This window comes from Polypterus senegalus, chromosome 3 (assembly GCF_016835505.1).
Source record: "Polypterus senegalus isolate Bchr_013 chromosome 3, ASM1683550v1, whole genome shotgun sequence".
NCBI classification, from domain to species: domain Eukaryota; kingdom Metazoa; phylum Chordata; class Cladistia; order Polypteriformes; family Polypteridae; genus Polypterus; species Polypterus senegalus.
In genome coordinates this window covers 149,336,378-149,355,695 of record NC_053156.1, presented here as the reverse complement: position 1 = coordinate 149,355,695, position 19,318 = coordinate 149,336,378, and the positions used below count along the sequence as shown (strand labels likewise).

Here is a 19,318-nt window from a genome sequence, read left to right as displayed (position 1 = left end):
ATATATATATATATATATATATATATATATATATATATATATATATAATATATATATGAGGTCTTAAAGACAAAAATAATAACAATTACTATTTCGACTTTCACTGCAAAGACTTTAGAAACTTTCAGAATCTTCAAGGCGACTTCAAAAAGAGTTGTCTGTGGCCTGAAGAGTAATGTTTGAAAGGAGAAATGAATGAAGGATGGAAAATATCAAAAGATTTTAAAACAACTTTAAAAGAAGGATCATTTTCCCTTTTTTATTATCATGGAGGAAAGAGGATTACACATATAATGGTAAAACTGGATTTGGGAAAAAAATGATAAGAAAAAAATACAATTATGAAGGCCATGGTGGCAAAGTGGCTGCAACAAACACTTAATGCACTGGATTTAAATCTGACATGTAGTCATTATTCAGATACAGCCTGCAGATGTTTTACTTACTCAACATGTGTTTTCATCCTAGTACCCCAGTTTTCCTCATTGGTCCCCAAAGATATTTATGTGAAGTTAATTGTCAATTCCATAACAATATTACCTTGTCAGAGTTGCTTTCTGCCTTGTGGCCTGTGTTGTCAGGATATAGTCTACAACTTCCTGTAATCCTAAAATTAAAGCTAATCAAACTTCAGAATATTATGTTACTTTTATTATTTCCTGTGTTGTTAATATTTTACATTGCTTTGCTAAGCTTAGTGTAACGCCTTGTGAATATAGCCTTTAATATAAAAGATCTTTGTTTTTAATTTTCAGTGTGTACTCAAAATTACTGAATGACCATTAAACAAAAGGAAGCTTTAACATTCCAATCAAATATAAGTTGCCACCAATTACCACAGCTCTGCTACTCTAGTCAAAATCAGCATCTGAACCCAGTGAGTGCTATAAGGTCTTTATCGTTCATGTTACCTTTATTTTTATTCTCAAATGAAAAGAATAATGCTGTCAAAATGATACGTAGCAAAAATGTAATCAGGCAATAATTGTATCCCCTTTCTATCACCTGTGAAAATGTGATTTCTTTTTCATTTCATGCTTTTAAATTTGAAACTGTACAATCTTTCAAGCAGCATATTTGGAGCATGTCATACAGATAAACATTCAGGAGAGCCAAACATTGTAACTATCCTCAAAATGTAAGGGATATAAAAATTTGTTATACTTCTAACTTTCTTTTTCCACCCAAAAATGAAAGGGATGATCATTTACAACTGGAAAATTTATAATTACTGTCAATACGTGTGGGGGGCTAATTTGTAGTTTTGTAGGACCTACAAAGTATAAAGTTTATTTGCATTTTTATAGTTCAGTCTCACATGGTTCATTTTATTGGATAAAACAGCAAGTAAAATAACAAGGCTGAGCACAGACACAGCATGTCTTCTTTACAATTATATTAATGTGTTCTTGCCAAGTTCTGAACAGAGAATTTAATTTTTTGAAATTTAAGATATACAGAATATTAATTGCACTGAGTTATAGAAAGTTGATTGGGATTCTTCCCGTTCAGCAACACAGCTTTTGTCAAAGTTATGTGGTATAAGATATTATACTACTTTTTCATAGTACTCATTTATTCCATCTGGTATTACTCCTAATATTATTATTAATATTAAGGTGTTTTATCACACTATACCATTAAATTGACCCTGCTGACTCTTTTTGCAGCACCAAATGTTTTATCATTGCAGAGGTTTTTGAGAACACCTTTTCTTAAAACATAAATTCATAAATTAACTTATCTCTACTTCACCCTGATTAATCTAGCTGAGAAAAGAACTCAGTTTCTCAATTCTCAGTGATAAATAAGAGAAAAACGTACAAACAGGTAATACGTTTTAATCATTAATTTTTATAGTCAGTGCCATAAACAAAACCTTACATTTCATATAATTTTATATAAGATATGTGCGATTATTAAACCATTATTATTTTGAAAAAGGATGTGGTGGACCACCCAGGCAGCCACTGCCACCTGAACCCGACACAGACAAGCGTGGGACACAAGTTGAAGGCACACACTTTTTTTTTTTAATTTTTCCTTGTAGAAAATGCCTTCCCCATTTCCCACAGGCACAACACAGTCCAAAGCTCAGCACAAACACACTACATCCTTTTCTTTCTCTTCCTGTTTTCTCTTTCTTTAATTCTCTACTCCACTCCTCTGGGCAAGCTTCATTCTCCTCCTCCCATCTCTGGCTCCCCAAGTAGCCCTTTTATAAAACCTCCGGAAGTGCTCCAGGTGCTTTATGACTCATTTTTGGCAGCACTTCCGGGTGTGGCATAAAGGCTGTCCATAAGGGCTCAGCAGCTCCTGCTGCAGCACCCCCTGGCGGTGCCTGCAGATCCCAACAGGGATGCACCAAACTCCAACTCCCATGAAGCCCTGAGGGAGTCCGAGGCACTTCTGCAACCCAGGGGGGTTGCCATCTAGCGTCCCGGGGGAGGTAACACTCTGGCCACGTTTGCACCCCCGGTCCTCCCAGCTTGGAGGCATCCCTGCCTTGCAAAGGCCCTGGCCCCACTCTAAAGTGTATGGACACATACTGAGTCTATTTTGTGAATGGCTGAATTCTATCTCATTTCTGAAATTTTAATTGACAGACCTATTTGCTGTAATTCCACAAATCATTAAGGGGTAAATTCCTTTTATTATATACTCTGGAGATGCTGTCTGAATTGTCCTTCACAATTACCGGAATCACCTTATAGTTACATAAAGGTGAAGGAAGAGGGAGGTTGAACTGTTTTAATGAAGGTTCTAAGTTCCACTTTTTAAACTCGTTTCAAAATTTCTCTGCAACAATCCTGCTTTTAGGGTTGCAGGCACCACCAAAATGAAAAAATTTATTTCTTGTGAAACCTGCCTAAGCCTTTCTTACTCTGTGCATCCCTATCCCAAACTCAACTCCCAATCACTTTAGACCACTGCTTGCTCTATCTTAACTACTATTTATTAGCTTCTTGTTGTCATAAGCCAGCAACAATAATAATGAAAACACAGATTCTGATTCAGAGGGTGGTTAATGGAACTCCGTGAAAAAATTTTCTTCTTCTAGTGTAATATGCAACTGCTACCAAGCATTACAATATCAATAATACACTGTAAGTTTAATGTATGAATATGTATACGTAAATGTTGTGTGAATGCCTAATATGTTTTCAATATGCAGTTTATGGAACAAATTTAACTTGTTTTTGATAGAATGAGAAAATAATTTAAAAAAAAGTCCATAAGTTAATTGAAGGACGTTGTGGAAAAAAACTTTCCTCTGTTTTCAAAGAAGTCATTCACAGAGATTAGATAAAAATGTAGAATTCTTTATTTCCACATAGATATGCACAAATGTCTCACTCCATGGAGTAAACAATTAGGAAAACAATTCATTCTCTTTTATACTTTTCTATTACCATTTCCTTACCTAATACATCACGTCATCTGACTCTTAATATGCAGAATTCTACCATCTTAGCCAATCGACTACAGTCACCAGTAACTTCGTATACATGTCAATTCTTCCATTATTCTAAACGTCGCCTTGTTAATAGGGGTGTCCTATGGGTTTTCCCATTGATTTTATTACCGCTTTATAATAAAGGTGTTTGAGCTTTCTCACTAGTTTGTTCTCGCTTTTTAAAGGGGTGTTTATTACTTATTTACTTAATTTTAATCTTATTAGTTACCTTGATGGTTCCTCTTAAGACGAGGCAACCCTCACATGCTCAAGCTTTAAGCCACGTTTAGTTAACCCTTTAGTTATCTTCAGTCCTTTTCCTTGTGCTTTTAATATCTGATTGATATGACTTCATACTTGTATTAAATTGTAAAAATACAATTTAATGATTAAAAATTGTTGATTAAAATTCTATAAGGATCAGTCGATTCAGCAAATAAAAATATCAAAAGAGAGCATCTCATAAATTATGTTACTCTACCTAAAGAAGGACAATATTACAATGAAGGACATCTATATACAAGAATAAAATTAAAAATATAAAAGACTTGTGCAAACCAACAGATTCACACATGGAAGTGTAATAGTAGACATTTACAACCGTTTCCTCAAGACCATGAAGACAACATGTAGACTTCCTATCCTAGGATTTCATAGTAAGTGAAAATTGGAAGAAAAACAGCATATACTGTATGACTACATAAAAAATAAACTATATTAAAATATGCTGCATACATGCAGAAGTAATAAAAATAAGACTTCTTCAATATGTCTTAAAAGGTCTTCAAAATGTTATATGGTATGTACATTTCAGAGTCAATAAAACTTACAGTTTATTGTGTACCAAAATATGATTTTACAGTTCAAATTATACAAACTAGACAATAAATATTTTTTTTTGTGTGAAGCCAAGCAAAGAATTTAAGCAGCAAACAGACTCATTCGGTCAGCTGTCCCTAAACCAGCTAGCCAGCTAAGACAGCTGAAAAAAAGTAAATAGCAAAGCTTAAGAATACAATGAGATTATCAATATAGAAACAGTGTGCCATATTCATATATCAGTTTAAAAGATTCTAATTGTACAGCCTCAAAGTGCTAGCAGATTGTCAAATATAATGTTTCAACAGTACAGAACATAACATAGAACATTTCAGAAACAGACCCAGATATATCTAATTATATAAGCTATAGCACAGTAGTCAAAAAATGAAATTAACGTTATGCTATCTGACGGCTCAGCTTACAAAAGTTTTGGCCAGTTCACTGTCATCAACATTTTTAGAGAAAATACTGTAAACCTTTGGATGTCCCCAGACCTATGGAAAAGCCATCAGTAGATTTAACAAACACCACATGCATAGGTACGCAACTGTAATCTGAAGACCTGACGCTATTAGTAACTGCTGATGCCTAAAGTTCCTGGTTACCCCAACCTTCCATTCAGTTCCACAAACAGGAACAGCAGCTGGAAGAATTAATTTTATTAAACAGTGAATGGCATACTGGAGGTTGTTGATGGCAATTTAGAGGAAGGACATTCAATGTGGAAAACAGGAAGCACTGCTTCATTTAAAAGATTGATAAAATCTGGAGAGAGCTATATAACAAGTTTAACTGAAATACAGACTTTGACTCTGGAGTGGCTTGCATGTTAACTAACCTTGATGGATTTAGCCTTCTTGCTTAATTTCTGTTTTTTTTTTTTTTTATTTGTTTTTTAATGGTCTTCTGCATCCAAGCACGAACAAAGAGAATTCTGGCTGCCACATAATAAGCGACCTCCTTGAAACACAATCCAAAAAAAGCACAAATTACTGCACCACTGTGCTTGAATACATAGTCAATAAATATTGCGTGTTTGCATTCAAAACCTCTCTTTGCTGCTGAAAAAATCCTGAATATATAACAACTTCCTTCATCAATGAAGCCCATATCCTTTTTCCATCCAAAGGCAACCACAGCAGTAGGTGTTACCGAGTCTGTGCTGAAAGCCACCTATGGGTCCAGGGAAAGCAATTTGCTTCTATGTTTTATCTGCTTTTTCCTTAAACTTCTCTCCCTAGAAGCTATTGAAATGCAAAACTCAGTGGTATTACTTCTTTAGCTTTTATGCACTTGCACTATAAAGGTTCAATAAAAACTGCAACCCATATAAAAATAAATGTATATTAAAATACTACTTTTGTGAAGTTGGGCTCATTGCCATTATTCATGAAAGCATTTTGTTGAAAGAATGCTGCTCCCGGATTGCCATGCATCCCAATGCAGGCTGCCATTAACCCTGTTTCTTAGCCTTTTTTTCAGTTCAATGGAATGGAGTCTTTGATATAAAACAATAGCTTAGCCTTAGTTTATTTACAAATATATAAGTTAATTGTTCAGTTTGTTTCAACGTTATGTTAAAGTGGTTAGCCATGCCATCTCACAGACACAGCATCCTAGGTCTGCATTGCTGAGTCTGCAAATTTGCCCTACTTCTGTGTGGGTTTCCACTGGGTACTCTGGTTTTCCTTCACCCCAAGAAATGTACTATTTAGGTCAATTATATACATATACAACTGTTTTATGTACACAACAGGTTGTATTTTTTTAAATACAAATACATATGTAAATTAAGAGAATAAATGAATTTATAATATTCTAAATTGTCCCCTAGTGTTTGCTTTGTCTGTGTGTGTGGGTGGCCCTGCGGTGGGCTGGCACCCTGCCTGGGGTTTGTTTCCTGCCTTGCGCCCTGTGTTGGCTGGGATTGGTTCCATCAGACTCCTGTGACCCTGTAGTAACATTATTATATTGTTCATATAAATGGCTTGTTACTACCAGGGTTTTTGGAGCATTGAGGTCAGAAGATTATTGGTGGGAGAAACCTTGTAAAAAAGGGGAAAGAGAGGGGAAACGTTTGTGGTGAAAACAGGCCAAGTTTCTTCAGTTATGAAATTACTATGTCTTTGTTAATTGACTAGCTCAATATCAGTGATGGAGTAACACCATGAGAAGATTTGGTTTCTGTCTTGTGTCTTATGTCTTTCAGAATAGTAAGAGCCTTGTTAAATAAGACTTCAGGTGTATTAAGCCTACCAGGAAGCTCAAAGTCTAAATGAGCCTTTTAGACGAGCTATTAATGAAAAAATCGTTTTCTCTCACACTGCTTAGCTTTCAGACAGAGATTGCTGCTGTACTTGAAACCAGTCCTCAAATTGTCCTTCTATCCGTCTATTAAAGGGTTACAAGAAACCAGAGCCCAATATTACCAGATGCATGACATGATACAGCCATGAATGAGATACCAGTGCATTGCAGAATGTGTCATTTTTTCATGTGCATACATCAACACTCTTTGATTTTGTAACAGTGAAAGCTGGCGGTTGACTTGTATATGCCTGTTAATCTAATGATTAAAAAAATAAAGAGATGACAGAAGAATGTGGAAACATCACACAGACAGTGAAATGTCTGGGAATTAACCTCTAAAGCTGGGTTGCAGCAGTGTTGACCACTGTGGCCCCATTAAAATCCAGAAACCAACTTTCACATAATGTATTTGTTAAATATTAATAAGATCACACAATGATCTACAGGATTTCATTTAAAAAAATATCATTTGTTGTTATTAGAAGCCTTAAAATTCTGACATTTTAAATTTTTAGCTGCAACTGTGGTTATCATGCCAGTGTACACAAATTACTGTCATATTTTCTCATCAAGTCTGTTATAACTGGAACATTAGGCAAAATGTCACATCATCTACTAAGGCTTCTATGCCAAATCAACTGAAATGCCCCAAAGAATCATTGTAATGTTTACCGTATGAATGTGAGATTCAAATAAAGGTTACATCAGCAGAAAGCCATACAGGAAATGCCATGCCATAAACAATGATCATTTTTAAAGGGTCTGAAGGTGCAAAGGTAAAAAAAATAAAATACTCCCATATACTTAAAAATACAATACAAATAAGATTTGAAAAGAATCTTAACAGAACAGATACCAATGATAATTTGAATGCAAATGCATAAGAATGACTAAAAGGAAAGAAAACTAGAAAAAAATAAACATTTCTGACTTGGCTCAAGATAAAAAGAGCAGTCACAGTGAGGTATTACAATGATGTACTGCCACTGGCATAAAGGAGTACCAGTAGTGTTTCTTGAAAAACTTCTAATTCATTGGCTGGCTTGTTATATTTAAAGCAAATGCTTAGAATAATATTTTTCCACTACATATTCACACAAAGAATTATTTTGAATTAATTTTTGCATTTGTTTTAACTTATGAAGTGATATAAATAGTCATTACTTTAACCGTCTAGCTTTTAATTATCTATGTAACGTTTTAGTACTAGTAACGTGAATGTGTTGTTGCAACGCCACAAATAAATATGTCAGCTATTACACATTCAGGTTATTCATTGATGGAATAATTGTTATTGATGTTTGTTACCTTCTTAACAAGCAGTCCTAGTGTTAGGTTTTGATCTTCAAAGCAAAACGAAGCTGAGCAATCAAAATGAAACGGCAAGACAAAGATCGAGGATTGAAGAGCAAAGTGTTCAAAATCAGAAGATGAACGTCTGACACCAGGGCCTACTTGTTGAGACATTAACACTAATAATGAGAGGGATCAATAATATGCTATTGCATAAGTAATTCAAGATGGTAAAAGTAATGGCTTGATTTCTGTTCAAAATGTAAAACAAATTTAATTTGATTCGATATGTGAAAAAGCTTATTAAATGCAATAATATGCACAAAGAATGCATGTATGCTAAAATTCAAATTGAATTATTAATAATTATCCAGGCGGCACGGTGGCGCAGTGGTAGCGCTGCTGCCTCGCAGTTAGAGACCTGGGTTCGCTTCCGGTCCTCCCTGCGTGGAGTTTGCATGTTCTCCCGTGTCTGCGTGGGTTTCCTCCGGCGCTCCGGTTTCCTCCCACAATCCAAAGACATGCAGGTTAGGTGGATTGGCGATTCTAAATTGGCCCTAGTGTGTGCTTGGTGTGTGGGTGTGTTTGTGTGTGTCCTGCGGTGGGTTGGCACCCTGCCCAGGATTGGTTCCTGCCTTGTGCCCTGTGTTGGCTGGGATTGGCTCCAGCAGACCCCGTGACCCTATTCGGATTCAGCGGGTTAGAAAATGGATGGATGGATGGATAATTATCCAAATTCTATGAAACTCCAAACAAATCTAAAATTAATAATTATGTTTGATTAGGCTTGTAAAAGATGGCACAGATTCTTAGCACTGCAATCCTACATCTCTTTCGCTCATTTCCAACCTTTGGTCACTTCTTTGAACAGTTTGTATATTTTCCATGTGTGTCTCCACTAGATACTGTAGGTTTCCCTCTTACTTCCCAAAGACTTAAACATTAAATTAACCGGTCATTATGGCTTGACATAAGTCTGATTTGAATGTAAGAGTTCTGTGACATAACGGTTTTCCCTACCAGGCGGATTGCTGACCAGTACCTGAGTAGTGTTGCTGGTATATTTTCAATATAGATCGTAATCACTGACAAACAGCACAAGCAGACAGAGAAAGCTGAAATGCAAGTGAAGAAATACATTGAATATATGTTTTGTCTTGGTACCTTAGCACACAGAATTTATAGTATTAAATATACTTTTTGACCGAATAAATATGTCCTCATTGATGATGAGCTCCATTTTATTAATAAATGTTCAATGAAGAAACTTAAACAGAATGCATGACCACTGTGACAGATTGGGGGCGCTCCCGCTCCCTTGAACCCCTGTCCATGACTCCAAACACCAGGTAAAAGTCCAAATGTTGACTTTATTAATCTTCCACAGTGCATAAAACACCCTCTCCTCCACAATACTCATATAAATCACAATAACTAACACTAAACTATTCCTCCAACTCCCAGACGCGTTGCCACCCTTCCACCCAGCTCAGCTCGCTGTCTAGGAGCTCTCACAGTCCTTTTATACTCCCTGACCTGGAAGTGTTCCCAATCCCCAGTCCATGTGATCCTGTATCACTTCCGGGTGAGGTAAAAGTTCTTTTCTTCACCCCGGAAGCCCGTCGCTCTTCCTTTGACGAACTTCCGGGTCAAAGGGCACAAATAAGTCTTTGGTCCTCCCTGCAGCTCCCTCTTGCGGCCCCTGTGGTATCCAGCAGGGCTGAGGATAAAAACTACATAGTCCATGACTCCCTGCTGGTCTTCGGGGCACCTCCATACTGCAGGGAGGGCTCCATCTGGCGGCCTGGGGGTATTGGCCGGGATGACAAGCCGGCCACATCTCACCACCACAAAGCATGAGAGAAAGTCGCAAGAACACAAGTTTTACTATTTGTTAAATGAATACATTAGCAGGTGCAATAAAAACAATCAATTTACTGAAAAAACTGAACGAAAGCAATATAAATGCTGTACCGTTTAATTATGTTTAATATTTAAAGGCAGTCTACAACATATAATTAACAAGGTAAATAAATTAAGTTCAAACTTACCAGAAGAATAAAAACCACACTATCATCACTAGTTCAGGCTGTATACTGAAACAGCAAAACCTAATACATCACAGCACATCTATTAAACACACTACACGTGGGGCTAGCAATTGCAATAATAAAAAGCATAAGTACAGAACTAATTTTCTTGTTTTCCATAAATGTAATGTATTATGTCTGTGTCATTGATTTTGGTTTGCTCATGTATCTATACTGTAAAAATATACAAAAGTGGAGTTATGGCTGGGACAAGGAAAATACTTCTTCCATCATGTGTTGCATGTCAATGGTAGGACAAATGCTCACCATTTATTGTAACTCAGGATTATTGCACAGTTGAGGTTTTTGTTTGCCTATAAAACTAAATAAAACAACAACAAAAAATCTAATTGCATCCACAATTTTGTCTTATACTTTTCCCTACTTCTGTAAACATTAAATGGCAGAGAAACAGGGACTTCACTGTGGCTAAAGTTCTTCTTGATTAAATATACTTAAAGTAAGTGAAACCTTTATATGATAGCTTCATCATTAATGTATTGAAATGTAATGCACTGCTTTACTAAACTATTAAAAGAAAAATTTGAATATGTTAGGTGTTGACTTATATAACGTAGACCTGCAAACAAACTGGGCCACCTGTATTTGTATTACATCCAGACAGAATGTCTTTGCATTGAAATAGGTAGAATATTCTATAATGATTTACCTAGTGCATGGTGTCATACAACTTCAGCAAAGAAGGCCACTTGTGTATGTTTAATAAAAGACACATAAGTACTGGGATAAAAAATGTGTAACAACATCCAAACTGCAAGGATGTAAAATATACCAACAAAATAGGATTAGAACTGAAAACATCCAAAGACTCTGCTATCATGGTAATTGCAGCTTCTCCACTATTCTCTAATTCCTTATTGCAACAACATTTCCTGGCACTTGATTTTACCTTTTTCCTTTGTTTATAATCCAGTTTAGTGGTCAAATGCATTTCAGAATGTCATTTCCTTACTGAAGTGCACCATATTCAACAACATATTGACATTAATGCTTATCCTTCAATGCCATACAATAGTCAATGAAATAAATAAAAAATCTGTATTAATAATATATTCACTGTCTTTAAATACTTTGTGAAAATAGCTTCATCGTTTTTTAACATCCCTGAACAACCACAGCAATATATTTTGATATTATGTTTATTTCTTTTGCCAATAGTTCTGAACTGTTAAAATGTTATTTCTAATCTATTCTTAAATCTTGCATTTTCCAATATATTTGTATTGAATAGTTTACACTTTATTTAATGGTTTACAGCATGAACATTTATTTACATAGCACATTTTCATACAACAATGTAGCTCAAAATGACTTACAAGCAGACCAAGAAAAAGTTATAAGAAAAAAAAAAATTCAGGAAAGGCAAAAATGTTAAATAATAATAAAAAAAAAGTTTTAAAAAAGAAAAGGTAAGGTCAGATGGTCGGGAGGGCAGAAAAAAAAAATCTGCAGGGATCCCAAGGCCAGAAGACCACCCCAGCCCCCACTGGGCATTCTACTTAACATAAATGTTCCTAATTCAGTCCTCCTGTTTTTTGCGCTTCATATGGTGAAGTTGGTCTTGTGAACAGCTGAGACCCCTGCCTTCATTATGTCATCACAGGGGGCTGCATGGTGACCTGATCAGGTGGTGGTTGTACTAATCACTGCCACGGAAGAGCCTGAAAAGACAGCAGAGAATAGTGGGGATTAGTACAGATTGTGGATCCCTGAAGAAATCATAGTTCTATGCCCAAATATTCTATTAGGAATTCAACAAAAATGTAGCTAAGACAAAGCCAAATTTAAAAAAAAAGGTTTTTAATTTACAAGATTACCTCAGGTTAATTATATACTGTACTTTTAATTTTTGTTTTTAGTGTTTGTTTCAATAAACCAATTTTCTCTCCCATTTAATGCCATTAAAGACATAATTCATTGCAGTACAAACAAAGCCTCAATATACTGCTACTGATGGTGATATAAAGGAAGAATATGATAGCAATGATATTTAATGCAGATTAAAAGAATTCAAATTAAAATGATCTAAAATTTGCAGTTTTGTTCAGTTTGCCAGGAAGCCATTTGGGAAGCATTCCGGGTTTTTCTGGACAGAATCCCTGAAAATGCAGAATACCAGATTTGGGTCACTACATGCCAAAAGGAATTTCTCACCATTTCCGATATTGCAAAAAACTTCAGCATGTCTCAAGAGCATCTTGATATGGTTAAAAGGGTAAGTTTCTTTTTAAATTTTGAATATGAGACCACTACTGTAGCTATAAACAAGATAAATTATAAATTCTACAAATGAAAAATAATCACATAATGTTTGCTTTCATGACCATAAATATTTTTCATGAACAGTACTCATGCAGTTAAATACAATATTGCCATTGATGTCTTTAAAGCTTGTAATTTGGTTATTGTTACTTGCTTTTGGTTAAGGAAGCTTCTAAATGCACACTCACATACATAAATACAAATAAAGATTTATATATACATACATAATTTAATTTGTAGCTAAACAATTATGGACAATAATAACTCTGGAATTTAAAGTAATATTTTATTTTTCAGCATTCTTGTCAGTTCCTTCTTGTATTATCTTGTAGCACAAATAATTTGCACTTTTAATTTCCTCAGGGATGCATCTGACACCTGTCTTCATATCTTCCAGTCTTGTGTCTTTTTCTCCACCTCTCCATCCCCATACTGCTGCTTTAGATCTTCAATATTCAGAGCACCTTCTATTCACTCATTACACTCTCGGCACATTGCCACTTTCACCCTTTATGAGACTGCCATTCCCTATAACATATATATGGGCTGTGGAGAAGCAAACCTAATTAGAATGTTGCATTTTTGAAAACATTATGGATTTATTAATTGCATTTCATCTTTCAAGATTAGAAGACACTTATAGCACTTTTTTGATTTCAGTGACACGGCTCTTTTTATTTCTGCATTAACTTTCAGTTTTTTCATTTTTCCACTTTTTGTATTATTTTTCATTAATTCCAGTTAATTAGTCACATACAAGTAATAGGAACATATTCTCTTTAAAACAAAAAAAGAGAGGGATATAATGTAAGAGATAACTGTAAGTACAAAATAAACAGATCACAGAAGAAGAACCTTCTTTGGGCTTCCCTAACCAATCCAGCTGGAGGGTGGCTCATCCATTTACCCTCCATGCTACCTCGCAAAATCCCTCTACTTCTCATCTCTCTCTACTCACTCCAGTTCCCCAGTATTCATTTGCCCCTGATTTTTTACCTGTTCATTTACTAACTTCTGGTAAGTTGCAGCAGTGAGGAAATAACAAATACCAAAAACAACACAGTTTTCTATTATTCTGTCCCAATGCCGCATGTTGAGTTATTCTTACCAATGTCTGGGCCATCTCAAAGTGACATTGGTGTCTTGTAAGATTTTTGTATGCTGTGGAGGAGGTAGGGAATAGCTTCTGGTATCTCCTTAACATCAATGTAAGGAAGATCACCACCCATGTCCCTTTCTTCTTCACTTCTGGTTTTTATAACAAACTTTTTTTTAATACCCTGTAAGTGCCACATGTACATCCTTCTGTCTTTCTGTTGGCCTTTTGTTCTTACATCTATTGTAATTAAATTGTCCCTACTGTATATCTCCTTGTCCTTGGCCATTTTCTCCTGGCACATTTTTTTTCTAAGCTAGTTTAGTTATACTGTATTTCACAGTAACTTATAGCTTGCAACTGATGACATATGACTTAGTTCAAGGTGGATGTGTCTCCATATTTGAATAATGTATCTGTTTTCCCTTTATTAAAATGTATATGACTCCAGCCAGTGAACCTGATTGGTTGCTTCAGATTTTTTTTCTTATTCTCTGGACCTTGGAATGTTTAGGACCCTCTATTAGATAAATAGGGGCCCTCTACTATTTGTGTGGCCTTGATTACCAGTTGGGGTTGCTTCTTTCTAACAACCCATTGTCCTGTAGGAGCATGTGTTCCTCGGTTTCCTTCAGATAATCTGGGATCCCTTCACACTGTGTCCCCCTTTCTCTACTCACGTGGTCCTCACTGGTCTGGGTAACCACCTCCCTAACCCAAGGTCTGACTATGGGACACTCTTTGTCAATAATTGTAGGACCAAGTGCTATTTGTCTCCCCTCAGGAAACCTGGGGATCAGTTCACACTGTGTACCTGTATGTTATATCATGCAGGAAATGTTTACCTGTATGGCCAAATCCACCCCAGACAGCACTTCAAGCTCTGAAAGCCTTACCTAATTACTCAGTGCCTCCAGATGTACTTTGATGACATCTTCAATCTTCTGTATCGCAGCCTGTATGGTATCAAATACAGACAGAAGCGTCGTCAGCAGCTTTAATAATTCTCGCAGATCCTGTAGGTCTACTCTGCCTTGTTTTTCTTTGGGAGAATCTTCTAGTGTTTCTACCCTGGCTTTGTGAGTCTGGCGAGTGCTGGTCTTGCACATGCACAGTCAAGTTTTCCACAACATTGTGGGAAAAAGATTGTGGAAGTCCCTTTTCTGGGATGGACTATTCTGTTTTAAAAATTTTAGCTATGGAAAGCAGACATGAATTGTGAGACCTCTTATCATCTTCAGTTAAGAAAGTAGAGTCACTTACAGCTCAGTCAGTTAGGAGTTTAAAAGCGACATTCTTGTCATCCCGGTCTACTTGTGCCTTTCGGCCTTCAGATCGGTAAGCTGAAACATAGAACAGATGGCCCCTTACAGTGGTTTTGACCCTTTGACATTATGCACCTCGTTAATGCCTGTGGCGAATAATGCTCTGTCGAAGTGGTCATTCAGTGTTCCTACCAGCAAGTCCTTCTCCTGCACACACAGATCCCAGTCATTGACCCAGTATTTGGCCAGCTGTCTTTACATATTGCAACACTGCGCCACAGTGACCGGTTATTTCCCCACCTGTCTGCTTTTCTAGCTGATCTTCTTCCCATTCCTGGGACAGGTGTCAATTCCGGAAATGCAGGATTACGGTCAGGATTCTGGTTACAATAAAATACTTTAGCAGGTCCTTGCCAAGCTGATGGCCAGAAAGCCTGCCAACTGTGCCAATTGTGACCATGAGAGGGTGCGAGAGAGCCCCAAACCACAGATACATTAATACCTCACACAATTCCTAATTCAAATAAAAGGAGTTTATTCAAACACAGCAGCTTTCCAGTGTTCACCCTTCCACAGACACAGACACACAAATAATCCAATCACAATTCCTCCTTCCTCCTCCTCCAAGAGTGTACCCCACCCACTGCCTCTGCTTTATTTTAATGTCAACATGGGAAATGCTTCAAGTCTCCTCTCAAAGTTATCATTCTGGACAAAAATCTTTCAATGCCTATCAGACAGCACTAGTGCCACAATCACTCCTAACTCAATAACAGCTTTGTTTGTTGTACTCTGAGATGGGCTTAAAGTGGAGAAGGACAAACAAACTGTAATTGCCTTTACCTTACTACTAGCATGTAGACTTATCTTGCTCCATTGGAAGAAGTCAACCCCACCTCTTTTAAGTCAGTGGGTAATTGATGTTCTATGCTATATGAAAATGGAAAAAATCTAATTCTCATTTTGAGGATTTGTTCAAAACATTTTTAACATATGACAGGATCTAATCAGTAACATTTTAGAATAAGCTACTATATCGGGGAAAAGGATACTCTTCCTTCCTTGCTGCTTATAAAGATTTTCTCTGTTGTTTGCTGTCCTCTCTTTCTCTTTGTGAATTTTTGTTTGTTACATTTGACTTGATTGTCCCATTATCCATCCATCCATTATCCAACCCGCTATATCCTAACTACAGGGTCATGGGGGTCTGCTGGAGCCAATCCCAGGGTGCAAGGCAGGAAACAAACCTTGGGCAGGGCACACATACACACACCAGGGACAATTTAGAATTCCCAATGCATCTAACCTGCATGCCTTTGGACTGTGGGAGGAAACTGGAGTACCCGGAAGAAACCCACGCAGACACGGGGAGAACATGCAAACTCCACGTAAGGTTTCCTTACTCCAAGGCAGCAGTGCTACCCACTGCACCACCATGCCACCCCTGATTTGATTGTATGACATGTTATTTGCCTCAAATGAATATCTTTAAAAATAAAAAATAATAAATAAGTTATACTGGAGAATGTTTTAAGGCTTTTTAATACTATCACAATCTGATTTATAGGTGCATTTTTTTCTCTTAACAGGTGGCATTCATTGAAATAAGCAAGGTGCATTAATTGAACATTTATAGGAGTGACAAGAAAATATTAGGAAGTGCTTGGAGCACACAGCTTAAAAGTCAAATAGATCAGACATACAGCAATGAAATTTTCATTTGGAAAAGACCAATGAAAATAGCCAGTAAGGTGACTAAGTAAAACATTTTCTACCAAGTGAAAAATGCATGTCTCACATAGACTAGTGTTAGTAATACAGTATCAACAACATAAACATTTTCATTAATAGGCTTAATATCTGATAAAATGAGGTAGAAAGTATATAACGAATATGACAATTACATTAAGAACAAATAGACTTAAGTTAATAAGATTCTACAACAAAATATTCCAACTTCTTTCTGTTCTGGACCATACTCTCTTAAAAGAAGTTTATGCAACATTTGTCTCCTAGCGTCTGCTCTCTTTACCATGTGGAAAAAGTCATTTGTGGATGTAAGAAGAAAAGCTTTATCCAAAGTTACCTTAAGCCTACCAAATGTAATCCAGTTAAGACATTTGGTGGAGCTACAGTTTTTATAAAGTGATTCTTGAAAGTTATAGTGGTAACACAGGTTTTTGAATTGATACAAATACTATACAGCAGTCTACAAACAAAGAAAATAATTTAGATTCAAGATGATGTTAACTACTGTAGATGTGGATATTCCCTAAACTTACTCCAACAGCTAATAGGCAGGAGTCCTATTTAGGGATTTATAGACTCCAACAGAAATAACCAAAAGAAAAAAGATCTTGTGCATTTTTTGAAAAAAAAAAATCTCTGCCCAGAGGTAATTTATCATGTTATCAGATCGCTAATGACACACACCTAATACACAAAGGGTACCAACTAAACTCTATGTTTCTTTCTTAATGAGGGATGGGATGACATATCAATACACCTATTATTTATAACCTTATACTTTTCCCACTATCCGGGAAGGCTGCTTCACTGACAAGGACTATTTTTCAAATTTCACTCCTTTGCTTCCACCTAGTTTACCATGTCCTTTGAGCCCTTCAGGGATCACAGCTAGACAGGGAATGGTAAATCATAACTTCTCATTTCACTCGAAATCAGTTCAGACAGAGACATTGAGTTTGAGTCTTTACTTGAAAATCCTATTTATTTGCAGAATAACCAATAACAGCACATATAAGCAACAGAATGATTTGTACAACCTGGGTAGGTTCATGCTGTCTTTACATGACATTTTCTAGATGGTGCACTTAGTTACAGATTATATATTCTTAAACAAAAAAATAAAGATTTCTTGCCAGAGAGAGAGAGAGAGAGATCATTGGAAAGTGTCAAACATCTAAGCAGATAGAAAGCTCAATTTAAATTCTCGTCCAAATGACGTACACACACCTGGCTTTCTTTCTTCTAGACGAGCAGACAGTATTATCACACAAGCACAAGGTCAGTTCCCATGGAAATCAAAAACTGCTTGAAGCTGCAACCAGGCTGGCTAAACAAAACATTCTAAGGTTCTGCTACACTTTCTTGTTATGTAAAATACTCTGAATCTTGCTTTGCCTTTCAGCTTTCCCAGAATACACTGTACTTACGGTCAGCCTGACAGCTTTTTTAGCCTGTTACCTTAAGTCTATCAGCTGAAAAGGTTAAACCATGTTCTTTACAAAATGAAGCCAATATTGACCTTTTTGTCCACAGCAAAAGAAACAGAAATATTTGGTAAAAATCAAATGCTACATGTAGCCAATATGATGATGTCAAGTGGGTTAAGTAGGAGTGTCTTGTTTAGTGGCTGCTTCTTTGGACAGTAACTGGACAGCCTCCATCATAAGGATATGAATGTTTTCAGAATCACAGAAAAATACTCAAGAGTATGGCAGGTCATCTGTCCTTGAATTTAATTTGAGCTAGAAGTGCTGAAAAAATGAAACAGTGAAGCATCAAAAACATTTGAGGTGCCACAGGCATCCCCATTTATTGATGATATGCAAGCACTCTTTAAAAACTGCATTGCCTGCTATTCCTTTTTAAGTAACATAGGTAAGGGATGACACCATGTGTCTTGTTCTTGTGCTCGGTTGAAAGATGCCTTCTACCTTGAAGCACTATGTCTACATTGTGGATGAATGGGAAGAGACAGGAAAAAAGACATTACTTGGCTGGTGTTATGATTCCTCCTGTTGGTCAAGACCTTTCTGGTTAGGAGCAGAAGTAGAAAACAGTCTGTGGTATACCTCAGAAATATTTCCTCTGTGCTTCATTTACTTCAAACCTTGTAGTATGTACATGAAAATTTTGGAACTTTTAATAATTTCAGCTACACAGTTAGTATATTAATTATTGACTGTTTTTAAAGGATAACAAAGAGGCATGCTTGGCAGTCTCCGGATGTGCTTGCCTAGTAGTGTCGTAATTGATAATTAAAAATCAATAAGACACTCACACTGAGGGACACCAATACATGTAGGAAATGGAAAGATGAATTTTAATTTGGTTAATTAATTATTAGTTTTGACATTGGCATTACAGGTAATAAATCAAATAATTTGGCAAGGCTCTTGCTTTATTTACCTTACCTTTCTATGTTGTAGGAAGCAGATCTTTGGACTTTAGACTTATATCAAGGTAACTGAAGCACACTTGTTTTAAGAAACAGAATAGTACAATTTATTGATAAACACAAGGAATGCATAAATGTGATAACTGCATTTAAATGTTGACATATAGGACAGGACACAGATAGACTCAACAGACAAACACATAACATCCAATAGCCTGGCTGTTTACTGTTTATTTAGAGATCTAATTTATCTTGGCACGATACCAAGTCTTTAAAGATGATTTCTGGTGTTGTATGGAGTAGTTAGTTTGTTGCTGCTCTGGGTTCAAGTGGAAGATTCCTCTTGTATTCGAGTGCACTCTTCCTCTTTATGCATGATCCTTTCTGTGATGCTGCTTTCTCAGCTTGTTTTCTGCAGTTAGGCCTTTTGCTCTGTCGTCTGCAACTTAGTAAAAAACATTACTCTTTCTGGCATAAGAGTTTAGATGCTGAAGTTCCCTTCTTGAAGTAATGACTTTTTCTCAGCCATTTTAACCCACTTGCCCACAACATGGTTTG

General features: G+C 36.4%; 1 protein-coding gene across 1 annotated transcript in view; it reads left to right on the top strand.

Moving 5' to 3' along the window:
- Positions 1–19,318, top strand: part of LOC120526611 (interphotoreceptor matrix proteoglycan 1) — a 176,037-nt gene that overhangs the window by 50,154 nt on the left and 106,565 nt on the right. Inside the window, exon 3 of the mRNA XM_039749774.1 lies at positions 12,042–12,208. Coding sequence (XP_039605708.1) covers positions 12,042–12,208 — 167 coding nt within the window. The remainder of the gene's footprint in view (positions 1–12,041; positions 12,209–19,318) is intronic.